General features: G+C 44.9%; 1 protein-coding gene and 1 long non-coding RNA gene across 2 annotated transcripts in view; both read left to right on the forward strand.

The window, feature by feature from the left end:
- Positions 1-558: 558 nt before the first annotated feature.
- LOC116660271 lies at positions 559-3,190 on the forward strand. The gene is made up of 3 exons (XR_004315702.1): positions 559-674; positions 759-900; positions 2,836-3,190. It is a non-coding gene; the product is annotated as an uncharacterized LOC116660271 (long non-coding RNA).
- Positions 3,191-5,270: 2,080 nt separating this feature from the next.
- Positions 5,271-17,788, forward strand: part of ACSBG1 (acyl-CoA synthetase bubblegum family member 1) — a 47,968-nt gene continuing 35,450 nt past the window's right edge. The window contains exon 1 of the mRNA XM_032469239.1: positions 5,271-5,435. Coding sequence (XP_032325130.1) covers positions 5,305-5,435 — 131 coding nt within the window. The 5' untranslated portion in view covers positions 5,271-5,304. The remainder of the gene's footprint in view (positions 5,436-17,788) is intronic.

Consider the following 17,788-nt stretch of genomic DNA (forward strand, 5'->3'; position numbering starts at 1 on the left):
TATTCTACCTCTGTTTCAATTTACACAGCTTTCCCCGAGGCCTCAGGTAATGAAAATAACGGACACTAGCTCTTACTGAAAACTTCCACACGGCTCTAAGTGCTTTCTGTGTATTAACTCACTACAACCCTATGAGATAGGAATTATTATGATGCCATTTGACAGAGGAGGCCATTGACAGCACAGAGAGGTTAAGTAGTGTGCCCAAAGTCACACAGCTTGGAAGCAGATATCTCATCTCAGTTTCCCTAGAAAACAGAGCCCAAGGCAAAGCTTATGCTCTCGGGAGTGCATCCTAGAGCACAAAAGTGAGGAGGGGAAGGAAGGAGGCAGAAAGGGGAGGAAACCAAATACAAGGCAGTGAGAGCATTTCTGAGCTGGCCACCACATCACAGGGAAATATAGCTCTTCATTACGTCACATAGGACATCTGGACAAGGCCGGTGCCCTGCATTTGGGACCATTTGGATTAGGGGAAGAAGGGAAGGAATTTGTGGCTGTCTCCACCTGCTCTCCCATGTTTCCACAAGGGGGAGCCCGTGCAGGGTGTGGAGCGCGGTGAACAAGAAGGAGGAGGACAGGAGAGGAGGAAGCTGTACTGCGGGCAGAACAAATGGTCCCAGGCAGCCCTCCTCACCCTCCTTTATTCCATTGTTAACCCCACTGTGGATTGGGTGAGTCCTTTTGTTGTTCTTTTGGCCCAAGCTGGTTTCAGTTAGGATTTCTGCCTCTTGCAAGCAAGAGTCCTCATTTTGCAGATGAGGAAACAAGGCCTCAGAGGGGTAAGCGGACTCGGCCAGGGTCACGGAGCAAATCCAAAAACCTGTGTGCTCAACCTCGGCCTGTGCCATCCAATCCCGAGAACGCAGGTCACATGGCCCTGGAGCCAGGCCTCTCCAGGTGAGGGAAGAGGGCGCCTCCTCTACAGGGGTGGGCAGGCCTCTGGGTTTGCTCCTCTGCTTCCTCTCTGTCCCAGTTTCCTCCCACAAAGGACTTGGTCCCAGGTGGCCCTGTCGCCCCCTCCCAGTCCTGTCCCCACTTCCTAGAATCCTCTGTGCGCCCATGGCCCTCCGCCCCTACTCTCAGGAAGGCGCTGCCCTGTGGCCTGACTGTCTGAGAATCTGAGTTCCTGCAGAGAAGGCTGAGCCTCAGAAGTCCCTGGCTTCTATCTACAGCTGGAGGAAACTCCTCTGTGATCCCTCCTGTTCAGCAGAGAAAGGGACTCGGCTGCAGCCCAGGGCCACGGCGCTCTCAGGTGCACTGGGGTGTCATAGCCGGGCCATGGGACCTGATGTCCAGGGCACACCCGGTGGCAGATGAAGGCATCCTGTGGGGGATGGAGGAAGACGATTTCTGTGGGTGGGGGTGGTGACAGCGAGATCTGTGGTTCCTGAGAAACCTGAAGGTGGGAGGCGCTGCGGCTAGCAGGGGCCAGCAGAGGCCCAAAGTCCTCCTGCTTTCTGAGCCCTGGGCCCATGAAGCCTCAAGCCAGAACACCAGGATGCATTTCAAAAAAAAAAAAAAAAATTACATCCTAGTAATACATATACATGGTAACAAAACACTTAGCCCAGAGGAGCCCATACTGAAAATATTCAGCAGAATTCCCCTTGCCCAAGCCCCAGAGGCACCTGGGGGATCTTTTGTTTGGTTTTGTGTTGATTTTTATTGAAGTGTGAGTACAATATTGTGTTAGTACTGTATAATATCACCTTTATGTAGGACCTGAAAAATAACACGAATGAATGTATACACAAAACAAACAGACTCACAGATACAGAAGATAAACTTATGGTTACCAAAGGGGAGAGGGGTGGGAGGAGGGATAAATTAGGGGCATGGGATTAACAGACACAAACCACTTGTTTTTTTTAACCATTTCTGTTCTTAACATCTGTCTCTTAAAAGGGTTCCCAGGTTTAAAGCATGTGCTTCTCTCTAGACCTTGATTCGGTCATCACAAACGCCCCCTGCGTACAGTGACTGAGCGCTTACTCTTAGCTCCCCTGCCTGCCTCCTTCCAATGTTTCATCATTTGCCCTAATGTTTGGTTCTGTTATTTACTTCTGTACCTTTAAACAGCGTCTTACCTCTCCACCTCTTGTTCCATCCACTTCTCACAGTATCTTGAAGCCCTCAGTGTAAGATGAACTGAGAGACCCCCCCCACACCCCTTTACTCTGCGTCTTCTGTCAGCCGGTCCTTAACTCTGGCCTTGTTCAGACAAATAACATTTGCATTCTTGAATGAAGACAAAATTGAAATTTCCCAGATTTTTCTACAGCAGATTCCAAAAGTGTCCTATGATCAAATATTAAAGGCGGTACACGGACATTTTACAGAAGTTTAATATCCACTTTAATATGCATTGGGAAATATATGTGGGTGTGTGTGAGTGTGTGTGAAGAGTCCTTCAGCCTGTGATTTCACAAATCTAATTGCTTAGGATGAAGCTAGAGTCAATTCCTAAATGTTAAAAGTGAGTCGAGGTGAAGAAAAATATTAAATGATGTCCAAAACCGGAGGCAGGCAGATATGGCAAAGACCATGAAGGTGGCTAAGAGACCGATTGGAAAACTGGTTTTGATTCTCAAAGTCAACAACTGGCAAGTGTAGCAATTGCTTTGCTCCGACAGCGCTAACCCTCCACTGCTGAGCCCGACAGCCAGCTGCTGCGATGTTTCCTTCTGCAGGCTGGTGCCACAGAGCCCAGCGCTGGCATCGAGGACACTATCGTCAGGCCGTTCAAGATGGCCGTTCTCTTGCTTTCTGCACCTCCCCTGCTCGATCAGGCTCTGCTTCTCTCACATGACGATCCAATCCTCTTAATTATAGGGCTTAATTAGTCCCTGGTAACGGATGAGCCCACCTGACGTCACTTCCCCTTATGAAGGGTCTCCTCCCCGCAATAGTGAAGACTGCTGCCTGCCGCCTGCCTCCCACAGCAGGGTGCTGCTCCAGGGCTGTCTGTTCCAGGCAGTAAGATCCCCTGTCCAATAAACAATCAATGTCTCTGTCACTGTCTTCGAGCTCTTTCTTGGTCTCGAGCCTGGTCGTCCGCAAGGCCTGCAGGCCTGTGGGGCGCAGCCCGACACACACGGACTATCTTCTGGTTAATTGTTAACAGTCATTCCGCGCTCATTGTTGTGCCGTGATTTGTTCTGGGGAGTTGTTTTTCTTGGTGTTCCTAATACCCCTTCTTTCTTTCCTCGTCACTAACCAAACAGCATATCTTCAGGTTGAATCATCATCTTAGTCATCCTGCCTGTTACCCGGAGTGCCCCTTTTTGCCTGGAAACACCCAGGAACGGTTTGCAAAAGGACCTGTTGACTATGCCGCAATGGTTGGTGTCCACAGCTTTTCCACATTTACACTCACAGGTCAGAAGCCATTCATTTGACCAACTTGTATTGAGCACCTACTGTCTGCCAGGTACTGTTTCAGAGTAAGGAACAAAAGAGACAGATTCCCTGCCCTCCAGGAGCCTGCGTCCTAAGAACCGGTAGATGGTAACACACCCAGTGTCTTGGAATTAGATGGTGGTGACAGCGTGGAGAAAATATACAGAAAGAGGGTGGGGAGCGGTGGGTGGGGTTGTGCTTTTAGCTGCAGTGTTTGGGGAAGGCCTTGCTGAGAATGTGACACCTGAGCAAAGACTGAGGGAGTGAAGAGTTAGCCAGCCGGTATGGGGACAGTGTGTTTGAGGTCAAGGGAACAGTCCATACAAAGGCCGTGAGGCAGGAGGAAGAGCAAGGAGGCTAGTGTCGGGGAGGCAGGAGGGAGGATTCGTGGGAGGCGAGGTCAGAGAGATGGTGAGGCCAGATCACAGAGGGCCCTGGGGCCCAGTGTGAGGATTCCTGCTTACATTCTAACAGGGGAAGCCCTTAGATGGCTCTGGCCGAGAGCAGTGTGCTCTCAGACTTCAGTCATATACCAAGGCCATCAAGGCCTGAGCCCCGCGCAGGGGGTCCAAGACCCACTCTGCTCAGGGTGGCTCGCCAGGGCCCAGGACGGGGAAGACCGAGCCGTCTACATGTGACAGGGCCGGGGGCTCCACCCTCAGCACACGCTGTCCTCTGAGTCCCTCCAGCCTCCTCTCCTCCCATTTCCTCACTCTCCCCCTCCCCACGTACCCTCATTTTCTCTCTCAACCCTCACTCCAGACCTCTCTCCTTTCCTAAGCCCCGTCTTACCTAAAACTGGCTCCGAGCACACATTTGCATTATCACGTTCTAAGTCGGCAATTTCAGAGAAACTTTGTTTCTGCCTCAGTGTGGACCAGCAGAGAGACTATAAGCCGAGGAACGTCAGGACTTGCTAGAAGAGGCAAAGATTCTTCCCTAGAGCCTTTAGAGAGAGCATGGCCCTAATGACACCTTGATTTGAAACTTCTGACCTCCAGAACTGTGAGAGCCACCTTTCTGTTTGAAGCCACTCAGTTTGTGGTACTTTGTTCCAGCAGGGAACTAAGACACGGTATAAAGAGGGAAGCTTTCTGGGATTCAGAGAAAGCCCTCTGTTCTCCCTGCCCTGTATGGACTTCCCACATCTGTTCATGGATGCCTGCAAACCCACCATCCACACTTCTTTTCTTCAGCTGAAGGAACAGATCCACGCTTGTATTTAGATGCCCCTGGTTGGTCCGGCTCCTAGGTCCTCTATCATGTCTGCTTCAGTGTAGGTGCTTCTGTCAACTATATAATGGCCCTCGCTGTTGAAAATGTCTCTTTCCTTCCCCGAGACTGGGGTTCCTTGAGGACAGGAGCCGCCAGTCCTCCTTGGGTCTCCAGCTTCCAGTGCAGGGCCTGGGGCAGGTGGAACCCCTTCCCGGGGCTGCATCCAGCTGATGGTGAGGCAAGGTTTCAGGGTGTGGGCAGTTGAGGTTAGCAGTCACTGCAGGATCTGGGTCCAGATTGGTGCTAAGAAACCCCTTGTGCTCCGATGCAGTGTTTTAATGAAAGTGAGGAGGTTTCCTGGGGGCCCAGAAGCCCTGAACACACTGGCCAGACTTCACAGGAGAACCAGAGTGGATTTGCATCAAAAAGAACACTGGCTTCATTGAAATTCTCCTCATCTTGAGTGGAACAAAACCACAAAGAAAAGGAAAGTTTTAATCCTGAGCAACTTCACAGCTGAAGTGTTTTGAGCTTCTAAAAATAGAGAGGAAATGGGTCTCTTTGGGCCACTCCAGTCACCGCCCCCCACCCCCACCCCAGCCCCAGGCCCACCCCCCTGCGAAGTCAAGGCCAACCTCTCATGCAGTGGGAGACAGCTCTCCTCTCTCCGGCGGATGCCCACGGTAGATGCCACGCGGTTCTGGGGCTGGACGCAGCGGCCCCCACCAGGACCCCAGGATGCCGGGCAGCAGAGCAGCCCCGCAGGAGAGCAGGCTGGACACAAGCCTGGGGACCACCCGAGAAAACTTGGAAACCAGGTAAGTCAGAGGTCAGGTCTCTGCCCACTGAGCCTGGTGTGGGCCAAGTTCTGGACTTGGCTCTCCTGTGTTGAACCTTGGTAAGCTGCTTCCGTCTCTGAGCCTCAGTTTCTTCATTGGGAATTGAAGGGAAGGGTCTGGCTGATCTCTAAATGGAATAAGTCCTGGACTAGGACGTTTGTCGTTTGGAACTGCTATGTAGTGTCTCCTTCCCTGTGTGATCCAGAGGGGCTCAGCTGAAGAGTGAGTCCCATCCCAGAGGCATGAGTAGGGGCCTGCAGTTCGATGGAGGAAGAAGTTTTCAGTCAGTAAGAATGTTTCCCTGTCTCTGCAAGGTGGCCTTTAGCATGTGAGACAGGGGAGGGGAGAGCCAGAGGGGTCCGCTCCAGCTTGCTGTGTGACCTTGGCCGGTCCCTGCTCCTCTCTGGGCTGCAGCTTACTTGTCTGTATGTGAGTGCGGTGTTTGAAGTTTCCCCAAAGCCCTTCCACTATATACATTCTATTAATCTGTGATTCAGACCAAGTGGATTCAATTTGTCAGACGTTCATTCACCAGTGCCTACTTTGGTCCAGGCCCTGTCCATCCAAAGAATGGGGGATCCTGAGGACAGGGGACCCAGTCCTGGCCCCAGGACACCCCCAGCCAAGAAGCGGGGAGAAGGAAGACACACGGAACTCCAGAATCCAGATGCCTGTGATCTGTGCCCAGAAGGAGTACAGGCTAAGGGGAGGAAGGAGAGGCTTCTAACAGGGACATCTTGAGACTGGCCTTGCATAATCGGGAGGGCACTGACAGTTGGAGAGGAGAGGGAGGGCCTTGCAGGTGGAGGAAACAACATTGCAACGAAGGATGCGAAGGGAGACAGGGATTCAGGGAAGGGCAAGGTCTGGGTTGCTGGAGTGCAGAAGTGGAGAGGGACAAGGGATAAATGCCAGGGTGTGAGCCCTCTGTAGGGATGGGGAGAAATTGCCAGTGTTTGAGCTACAGAGTGAATGGCCATTGTTCTGATGGGGGCGGTGGGATGGGGCATGAGGAAGGGAGAGAGGGAGCAAATGGAATAAACATTAATGTGCCTCACAGGCAGAGGCCTCTCCCAGGGCCGGGTCTGGGCCCTGCCTTGGGGCCCCAGGGAACCCAGCGTGGACTCCTCCTTCCAGACGTGGGGTCTCCTTACCTACAAGCCCTCCAGGAGCATGAGGCCCAGCCCCCGCCCTGGACGTGGGCCGCAGGCAGAGGCCGCGTCCTCCCTCTCCCCAGGCTGGGGGCTCACAGAGGCCTAGGCCTGCTTTGCAGACTCCACGGAAGGGAGGCATTCAGGCTGGGGCAGAGCTGGGAAGGACAAGTAGGTGAGGGTCCCTGCAGGGGAAGAGAGGGCTGAAAACCCAGAGGGCCAGCCCCTCTGCTTTCTTGCTGAGTGACTTTGGGTAAGTTGTTTAGCTTCTCTGAGCCTCAGTATCATCCTCTGTGCAAATGAAGACAAAACGCCTGATCCCTGTTGACCTTGCAGGAAAGTTGAACAAAGTGTGTCAGCTGGTGTGTATGAAATGCTTTCAAAGGCACAAGGGCCACCCCTCAGTCACCATAAACCTCCCAGCAACTCCCAGGAGCTCTCTTAGCAGCAGGCTGGGGGACTCACACCTTAGGTTTCTGTCCACCTCTGCTCTGGACCTACTCTGATTCTGGGCAAGACACCCTCTCTGAGCCTCAGTTTCTCCATCTGTCAAATGGGGAAGATAATGCCTGCTCTGTCAGCCTTGCAGAGTAGCCGTGAAGAAAGAAATTTGAAATCTTGTTTAACATTGTTCTAAAGTTGGAGGCCTTTACAGCTGCTCTGAAGGCTCTCTCTGCTTCTCAGCCCCTCCAGGCCGACCCCAGAAGCAAAGGCTCCATCTTAGGCTTGCCCATCTGTCCTGGCCTTGTAGCCACAGGCCAGCTGCTGCTCCCGGGGGAGGGTGGGCCTGCATTCCTCCAATAGCCTGAGAGAGGCCTTATCTCTCCCCCTCCCCTTTCCAGGGTCACAGATGGGGAGGCTGGAGGTGGCCACTGAGAGCCAGAAGAGGGTTTACACAGCAGCCTGACCCACCTGAATTCCCTTTTGTGCTACACCACTTGCAGGGGTTGGAGCCAAGTGATGTGGGCAGTGTCTGGAGGGAAGGAGCCAGCCCAGGAGAGGCTGGACCTGCTAGGCTGGAACTGGTCTGGCAACTTGTACCCTGTGTCCCTTGAGGCTGCAGCTGTAGACCTTACCATCCCTCGGGGGCACCCATCAAGTATGTCAAGAGCCCTGTTAAATGCTCTGTCCAGTGGGGATACCAGCCTTCCAGAGCCTGAAGAAGGCCAGGTTGGAGGAAGGGCTTCGAAGGAACCAGAGACAAGGACAGTTCATCCTGGGTCTGAAAGGTTGTGGATGCCCAGGTGACAGGAAGGGCACCCTGTGGACTGAAGGTGTGGCTGCGGAGGAGTCACAGGTGGCCTTCAGGCCAGTCAGATCAGGCCCAGCTAACTCCTTGGTCTGGATAGGCCAGTGTGGCCAGACTGGAAGCAGCCAGGCGTGAGGGCCACCAGAGGCAGAGCCCTGGGAGGCGTGGAAGCAGCAGAAGCAGAAGGAGAGCCTAGTTTGGGGAGGTGAATCTGGCAGCAGTGAATACAAGCTGAAGTCAGCTGGGCTGGAGGCAGGAGGCCAGGAGATGGGAGCCTGTGGATGGAGTCTGGCCTAGGGAAGGATCGTGAGCCCTGAACTGACCATACTCCCAGAGCCCCCAGCTGCCTCTCCCAGCACTGCTTGCCCAGGCCTGGGTGCAGAGAGGAGGCTGCTTAGAACCATGGGTGAGAGGCAGGCACAGGAGGCTGCTGCAAGCCCAGTGAGGAAGGCTGTTCTCACTGATAAAGTTTCCAAGCATGACAGAGAGTGAGCTCCCCATCTCTGGGGTGTGCAAGCCTAGGAGACAGAAACAATCATAATGCAATGCTGTGGAAATGATACAGGCATCCTTCAGAATATGGACTATCTGGGGCTTTCTTTTTTTTTTTTTAACATTTTTTTTATTCAGTTATAGTCATTTTACAATGTTGTGTCAAATTCCAGTGTAGAGCACAATTTTTCAGTTATACATGAACATACATATATTCATTGTCACATTTTTTTTCACTGTGAGCTACCACAAGATCCTGTATATATTTCCCTATGCTATGCAGTATAATCTTGTTTATCTATTCTACATTTTGAAATCCCCATCTGTCCCTTCCCACCCCCCGCCCCCTTGGCAACCACAAGTTTGTATTCTATGTCTATGAGTCTTTTTCTGTTTTGTATTTATGGTTTTTTTTTCAGATTCCACATATGAGCAATCTCATATGGTGTTTTTCTTTTTCTGGCTTACTACACTTAGAATGACATTCTCCAGTAATATCCATGTTGCTGCAAAAGGCATTATGTTGTCGGTTTTTATGGGTGAGTAGTATTCCATTGTAAAAGTATACCACTTCTTTATCCAGTCATCTGTTGATGGACATTTAGGCTGTTTCCATGTCTTGGCTATTGTAAGTAGTGCTGCTATGAACATTGGGGTGCAGGTGTCATTTTGAAGTAGGGTTCCTTCTGGATATATGCCCAGGAGTGGGATTCCTGTGTTATATGGTAAGTCTATTCCTAGTCTTTTGAGGAATCTCCATACGGTTGTCCACCATGGCTGCACCAAACTGCATTCCCACCAGCAGTGTAGGAGGGTTCCCTTTTCTCCACAGCCTCTCCAGCATTTGTCATTTGTGGACTTTTCAATGATGGCCATTCTGACTGGTGTGAGGTGATACCTCATTGTAGTTTTGATTTGCATTTCTCTGATAATTAGTGATATTGAGCATTTTTTCATGTGCCTGTTGATCATTTGTATTTCTTCCTTGGAGAATTGCTTGTTTAGGTCTTCTGCCCATTTTTGGTTGGGTTGTTTGTTTTTTTCTATTAAGTCATATGAGCTGCTTATATATTCCGGAGATCAAACCTTTGTCGGTTTCATTTGCAAAAATTTTCTCCCATTCCGTAGGTTGTTGTTTTGTTTTACTTATGGTTTCCTTTGCTGTGCAGAAGCTTGTAAGTTTAAATAGGTCCCATTTGTTTATTCTTGCTTTTATTTCTACTTCTTGGGTAGACTGCCCTAGGAGAGCATTTCTGAGATGTATGTCAGATAATGTTTTGCCTATATTTTCTTCTAGGAGGTTTATTGTATCTTGTCTTACGTTTAAGTCTTTGATCCATTTTGAGTTTATTTTTGTGTATGGTGTAAGGGAGTGTTCTAGCTTCATTGATTTACATGCTGCTGTCCAGCTTTCCCAACACCATTTGCTGAAGAGACTGTCTTTATTCCATTGTATATTCTTGCCTCCTTTGTCGAAGATTAGTTGATCAAAAGTTTGTGGGTTCATTTCTGGGCTCTCTATTCTGTTCCATTGGTACCTATGTGTGTTTTTGTACCAACACCATGCTGTCTTGATTACTGTAGCTGTATGGTATTGTCTGAAGTCTGGGAGAGTTATTCCTCCAGCCTTTTTCTTTTTCTTCAGTAATGCTTTGGCAATTCTAGGTCTTAAGTGGTTCCATATAAATTTTTTTATGATTTGTTCTAGTTCTGTGAAGTATGTCCTGGGTAGTTTGATAGGGATTGCATTAAATCTGTAGATTGCCTTGGGCAGTGTGACCATTTTAACAATATTGATTCTTCCAATCCAGGAGCATGGGGTATCTTTCCATTTTTTTAAGTCTTCTTTAATTTCCTTCATCAGTGTTTTATAGTTTTCCATGTATAATTCTTTCACCTCCTTGGTTAGATTTACTCCTAGGTATTTTATTACTTTGGGTGCTATTTTAAAGGGGATTGTTTCTTTACTTTCTTTTTCTATTGATTCATCATTAGTATAAAGAAATGCAACTGATTTTTGAACATTAATCTTGTATCCTGCTACTTTGCTGAATTCTTGATTATTTCTAGCAGTTTTTGTGTGGACCTTTTTTAGGGTTTTCTATATATAGTATCATGTCATCTGCATATAGTGACACTTTTACCTCTTCTTTTCCAATTTGGATCCCTTTTATTTCTCTCTCTTGCCTGATTGCTGTGGCTAGGACTTCCAAGACTATGTTGAATAGGAGTGGTGATAGTGGGCAGCCTTGTCTTGTCCCAGATTTTAGTGGGAAGCTTTTGAGTTTTTCACCATTGAGTACTATGCTGGCTGTAAGTTTGTCATATATAGCTTTTATTATGTTGAGATATGTTCCCTCTGTACCCACTGTGGTGAGAGTTTTTATCATAAATGGGTGTTGAATTTTATCAAAAGCTTTTTCTGCATCTATTGAGATGATCATGTGGTTTTTGTCCTTTCTCTTATTGATGTGATGTATTACATTGATTGATTTGCGTGTGTTGAACCATCCTTGTGTCCCTGGGATGAACCCCACTTGATCATGATGTATAATCTTTTTTATGTGCTGTTGGATTCTATTTGCTAGTATTTTGGTAAGGATTTTTGCATCTATGTTCATCAGTGATATTGGTCTGTAATTCTCTTTTTTGGTAGTGTCTTTGCCTGGTTTTGGTATCAGGGTGATGGTGGCTTCATAGAATGAGTTTGGGAGTATTCCCTCTTTTTCAATCTTCTGGAAGAGTTTGAGAAGGACTGGTATGAGTTCTTCTTTGTATGTTTGGTAGAATTCCTTGTGAAGCTGTCCGGTCCCGAACTTTTATTTGTAGGGAGGTTTTTTATTGCTAATTCGATTTCATTTCTAGTGATCGGATTGTTCAAGTGGTCAGTTTCTTCTCGATTCATTCTTGGTGGACAGTATGTTTCCAGAAACTTGTCCATCTCTTCTAGGTTATCTATTTTGGTTCCACATAGTTTTTCATAATATTCTCATATGATATTCTGTATTTCTATGTTATTTGTTGTAATTTCTCCATTTTCCTTTCTTTCTTTTCTTTCTTTTTTTTTTTTTTTTTTTTTTTTTTTTTTTTTTTTTTTTGCTTATTTGTGCTCTCTTTTTTCTTCTTTGTGAGTTTGGCCAGAGGTTTGTCAACTTTATTTACTTCTTCAGAAAACCAGCTTTTGGTTTGATGATTTTTTTTCTATGGTTTTTTTAAAATCTCTTATTTATTTCCTCCCTGATCTTTATAATTTCCTTTCTTCTGCTGACTTTTGGGGTTTTTTGCTCTTCTTTTTCTAATTCTTTTAGCTGGGGGGTTAGATTGAAATTGTTCTTCTTTTTTGAGGAAGACCTGTATCACTATAAACTTCCCTCTTAGCACTGCCTTTGTTGTGTCCCATAAATTTTGTGTGGTTGTGTTTTCATTTTCATTTGTCTCAAGGTATTTTTTAATTTCAACTTTGATTTCATCATTGACCCATTGGTTTTTTTAATAGCATGTTGTTTAATCTCCATGCTTTCCTTTTTCTCTCCTTTGTTTCTTTGTAGTTGATTTCTAGTTTTATGGCATTGTGGTCAATAAAGATGCTTGAGATAATTTCTATCTTCTTAAAATTGTTGAGGCTTCTTTTGTGCCCAAGTACATGATCAGTCCTAGAAAATGTTCCATGTGCACTTGAAAAGAATGTATATCCTATTTTTGGGGGGTGTAATGCTCTGAGAATATCCACCAAATCTAATTTTTCTATTGTATCATTTAATTTCTCTCTTGTCTTATTTATTTTCTGTCTGGAAGACCTGTCTAGTGATGTTAATGTGGTGTTAAAATCTCCGACAATGATTGTATTCCCATCAATTTCCCCCTTTATCTCTGTTAGTAGTTGTTTTATGTACGTAGGTGCTCCTATATTGGGTGCATATATATTAATGATTGTAATATCCTCATCTTGTATTAATCCTTTAATCATTATAAAATGTCCTTCTTTATCTTTCTTTATGACCCTAGTTTCAAAGTCTATTTTGTCTGAAAGCAGTACTGCTACACCTGAGTTTTTGGCTTTTCCATTTGCGTGGAATATCCTTTTCCATCCTTTCACTCTCAATCTATATGTGTCCTTCTCCCTAAGTGGGTCTCTTGTATGCAGCATATTGAAGGTTCTTGCTTTATTATCCAGTCTGCTACTCTATGTCTTTTGACTGGAGCATTTAGTCCATTAACATTTACAGTAATTAATGATAGATGAGTGTTTATTACCATTTTGAACTTATTTTTGCAGTTGACTTGGTATTTCCTCTTTGTTCCTTTCTTCTTCCTTTTGTGGGTTGGTAATTTTCCTCTGTATTATCTTAGATTTTATTTAGTTTTTGTGGCTCACTTGTAAGTTTTGTCTTGTGGTTACCCTTTTTTTTGTAAGTCTATTAACGTATTACTATAACTGTTTGTACTAAACAGATAGTAATATAACCTCAAACCCATCCTAACAAGAACAGAAAATTTTTTTAAAAAAAAAAAGAAAAAAATACTCTATATTTTCTTGCTTCCCTCTCCCACTCTTAATGATTTAGATGTCTTCTTTTACAATTTTGTGTCTATTCTATTTGTAACTCATGATAGTTATCACCTTTCCAGTTATGAGTTTCTCATTTCTGTAGCATCCTGCTTCTTTTCTATGTAGAGTAGACCTTTCAATATTTCTTTTAGCATGGGTTTAGCGTTGCTAAACTCTTTTAGTTTTTGCTTGTCTGTGAAATTCTTTATCTCTCTTTCTATTCTAAAGGATAGCCTTGCTGTATAAAGTATCCTAGGCTGCATCTTTTTTTCATTCAGGACTTTGAATATATCTTGCCACTCCCTTCTGGCCTGTAGTGTCTGTGTAGAGAAGTCAGCTGAGAGCCTTATGGGGGTTCCCTTGTAACTCACTCTGTTTTTCTCTTGCTGCCTTGAGGATCATTTCTTTATCCTTGACTCTGGCCATCTTGATTATGATATGTCTTGGTGTGGGTTTGTTTGGGTTCTTCCTGTTTGGGACCCTCTGAGCCTCCTGTACTTGGATATCTGATTCCTTCTTTAGGTTTGGAAAGTTTTCAGTCATGATTTCTTCAAATACCTTTTCAATCCCCTTTGTTCTTTCTTCCCCTTCTGGAACCCCTATTATGCATAGATTGGCATGCTTTATATTATCCCATAGGTCCCTTATATTGTTTTCATTGTTTTTTATTTGTTTTTCTTTCAGCTGTCCTGATTGGGTGCTTTCTGTTGTCCTGTCTTCTAGGTCACTTATTCGTTCCTCTGCATTAGCTAGCCTGCTTTGTACAGCCTTTAGATCAGTTCTCATTTCAGCCAGTGAGTTTACCAATTCTACTTGGCTCTTCTTTATAGCTTCAATTTCATTTTTGACATATTTTAGATCTCTAAACACTATCTCTTTTAGTTCCTTCAGTACTTTGATCACTTGTTTTTTGAAATCTTGATCTAGTAGGCCATCAATGTCTATTTCATTGATTGTGCTTTCAGGGGATTTCTCTTATCTTTTAGTTGGGAGTGGTTCCTCTGCTTCTTCATATTGCTCACATCTCTCTGTCACTGTAGCTTAAGGAGTATCAGTTATCTATTGTGGTCCTTAAGGAGTTTATTTATTTATCTATCTAAAGCCTATGCAGGAATAAAACTTTAAAAAAAGAGAGAGAGAATTTTAAAAGAATGGAGGAAAAAGAGGCTTGAAAACAGTGTATAATCAATAATAGAAGAGCAAGTTGAAGCAGAATAGCAATTAGGTTGAGACGTCTTTTAAAAACCTTTAAAAAAGGAGAAAAGATCAGAAAACAGTATTTGAGACCTGTGTATAATCAATAACAGGATATCAAAACCAAAAGAAATAAAAATGAAATGAGGTGGATTTTTTAAAGTAATAAAAATAAAAATATTTTAAAAGAAAAATTTCAAAGGGATTAAAACTGGAGACATACAATTGTTTAAAAAGTAAATTTTTAAAAGGTAATAGAAAATAGAACAGATTTTAACAAAAGATAAAAGAGAGAATTTTTAAAAGGGAGAAAAAAGAGGTTTGAAAACAGTGCATAATCAATAATAGAAGAGCAAGTTGAAGCAGAATAGCAATCGATTTGAGATATCTTTTGAAAACCTTAATAAAAAGGAGAAAAAAATCCAAAAATAATATGTGAATAATCAATAACGGGAGATCAAAACCAAGAGAATTAAAGATGAAATGAGGTGGATTTTTAAAAATAATAATAATAAAAAGATTTTAAAAGAAAAATTTTAAAGGGATTAAAACTGTAAACATACACAACTGTTTAAAAGGTAAAGACTTAAAAAGTAATAGAAAATAAAACAGATATAAAAAAGATTTAAAAAAAAAAAAAAAAGGGATGTGTTCTTCTGGAGACTGTGTGCTCTTAATGGTTTTATCGAGAAGTCTTTCTGTCTTCGCCCTGTTTCGTGAACTCAGCTTGCTGTTTCCAGAGGCCCTTCGTTGGCACCCTCGTCTGTGCTGCTTTCAGCCTCTGTCGGCAAGACGATTGCACCCCCTCCCAGCACTGGGTCAGGTGCTGCTCTCCTTCGCAGTGGGTGCGCGAGTCACTCCCCCTCCCAATGCCGCAGTCAGATGTTGCAGACCGGCCAGGTAGGCGGGCGGATCGCGCCCGCTCCCAGCACCACAGTCAGGTGCTGCGTTCCTGCCAGGAAGGCGGGAGGCCACCCGCCCTCTCCCGCCGCCAGTCGCTCTGCTGGTCTGCGCTGCTGCCCGCGCCGCCTCAGGTCCATAAGTGGGTTCAGGGAACACGGGGTTGGGGGGGAGAGGGGGACGACACCGCCCTGCCCCTGCTCCGTGCCAAAACTCAGCACCTTGTTTGTCTTGGTGGTGCGAGTTCTCTGAGGTGCCAGGGCAGAAAGATCACACCTGCCTCGGGCTGTAAACAAGTCTCAGTCCTGCCTAGGAGGTTGCGGAGCCCCATGGTACGGATTCAGGTCTGGGCCCTGCCCCGGCCAGGGTGCTGCACACAGGAGGACATGGCGGCTGCGGCTGTGCCCCGCCTCTCTTCTCGCCTCTCTTCTCGCGAGAAGCGCCCAGTAATGGTTCCATGGGTCTGAGGCAAAGGTTACAGCGCCCCTCCCCCCAGGGCACACCAGCAGTGTTGCTTTGCCTTTTTTTTTTTTTTTTTTTTTGCTTTTTTTTCCCCCGTAATTTATGGAGGACCCAGGTTGTTCTGCTCCGTATCCCCTCTCAGCCAGGGCGCGCAGCCCCCTGCAGTCCCCCCGCTCAGTGCAGCCGACCCCATCCTCCGCCCCGCCGGGCGGCCTGTCCCAGCCCCAGCTGCCGGCTCGCGTCCCGGGCTGGGTGTCGCAGGGACCCTCTGTGCCCGTTTAACTTGGTTCTGTCAGTCAAGGGGTGCTCAGGGCAGATCTGAGCCTCGGAAGCTCCCCCTCCATCACGCTGGCCTCTCCGTTGGAGAAGGGGAGGTTCAGAGAACGAGCGCCAGTACTCCTTTGCCGCTCCCTCCCCTCAGGACCGGTCCCGCACTGTTTTGCTTTTTCTTTTTTCTTTTTGCCTTTTCTCCTACCAGATTTTTGGTGTCTTTGTCTTTCGAAGAGGGCGATGTTCTGTCAGAGTTTGGCAAGTGCTCCGGTTGGCTGAGTAGGTCCGTGCATGTGAGTTTTGGTGTATTTGTGGGAGAGGGTGAGCTACGAGCATCCTTCTACTCCGCCATCTTGCTTCCTTCCTCTATCCAGGGCTTTCTAATTCTTCCCCACTTCCTCCCCCCACTTCCCACTGATATGAAACATGGTTATTGTATTTTTTTCCGCATATTTTGGTATCTTCATCATTTTTTCTGTTTTCATATGTATACAGTCATCTATTCAAAATTATTTATTACTGAATATGTCAGGCTCTGTGCTAAGCACTGGAGAATACATAGAAAACAAGACAAGTCCCTAACTTAAGGAGTTTACATACTTGCAGCCAAGACAGACATTAACAAATAATTCTACAACTACAAATAAGTCTTACTTGTTAAATTACAATTGTGATAGGTGCCATGAAGGAATTAAGGGGGAAAGGAGGGAATATGATCAATGCCACTGAATTATACACTTAAAGTTTGCCATTTTAACAATTATTATGTTATATATATTTTAATCATAATAAAAATACCTTTAAAATGTTGGTAATTTTAAAAAATACTATAGGCAGAGTGTAACAGAGGTCTGACTCAGTTTTAAGGGTTGGGGAAGGCTTCCTAGGGAAAGCAACATTTGTGTGTGTGTGTATATATATATATATGTATATATATATATATATATATATATATTTTTTTTTTTTTATATTAAGCTAGATGTTCACAAGATTGTTTTGGCTGGGTGGGGTTTTTTGTGTTTCCATACAAATTAAATAATTTTATGTTCTAGTTCTGTGAAAGATGCCATTGGTAACTTGATAGGGATTGCCTTGAATTTGTAGATTGCCTTGGGTAGTACGGTCGTTTTAAGAATATTGATTCCTCCAATCCTAGAACATGTTTTATCTTTTCATCTGTTTGTGTCATCTTCAGTTTCTTTCATCAGCATCTTATAGTTTTCATAGTGTAGGTCTTTTGCCTCCTTAGGTATGTTTATTCCTGGGTACTTTATTCTTTTTGATGTGATAGTGAATGGGATTGTTCCCTTAGTTACTCTTTCCGATATTTTGTTGTTAGTGTATAGAAAAGCAACAAATGTCTGTATGTTAATTTTTTTATCCTGCAACTTTACCAAATTCATTGATGAGCTCTATTATTTCTGGGAGTATCTTTAGGATTTTCTATGTATAGTATCTTGTCATCTGTAAACAGTGACAGCTTTACTTCTTTTCCAGTTTGGATCCATTTTATTATTTTTTTGTGTCTGATTTCTCTGGCTAGGAGTTCTAAAACTATGTTGAATAAAAGTGGTGAGAGTGGGCATCCTTGTCTTGTTCCTGATGTTAGAGTAAATGCTTTCAGCTTTTCACCATTGAGTATGATGTTAGCTGTGGCTTTGTCATATATGGCCTTTATTATGTTGAGGTATGTTCCCTCTATGCCCACTTTCTGGAGAGTTTTTATCATAAATGGATGCTGAACTTTATCAAAAGCTTTTTCTGCATCTATTTTATTTGTTTTTTTTTTTTAAATTGAAGTATAGTCAGTTTATAATCTTGTGTCAATTTCTGGTGTACAGCACAATGCTTCAGTCATACATGAATATACATACATTCATTTTCATATTCTTTTTCACCATAAGCTACTGCAAGATATCAAATATCATTCCCTGTGCTTAACTTGTTTATCTATTTTATATATACCAGTCAGTATTCTGCATCTATTGAGATGATCATATGGTTTTTATTCTTCAGTTTGCTAATGTGGTGTATCACACTGATTGATTTGAAGATATTGAAAAAT

The sequence above is a fragment of the Camelus ferus genome, chromosome 27 (assembly GCF_009834535.1).
Source record: "Camelus ferus isolate YT-003-E chromosome 27, BCGSAC_Cfer_1.0, whole genome shotgun sequence".
Classification (NCBI taxonomy): Eukaryota; Metazoa; Chordata; class Mammalia; order Artiodactyla; family Camelidae; genus Camelus; species Camelus ferus.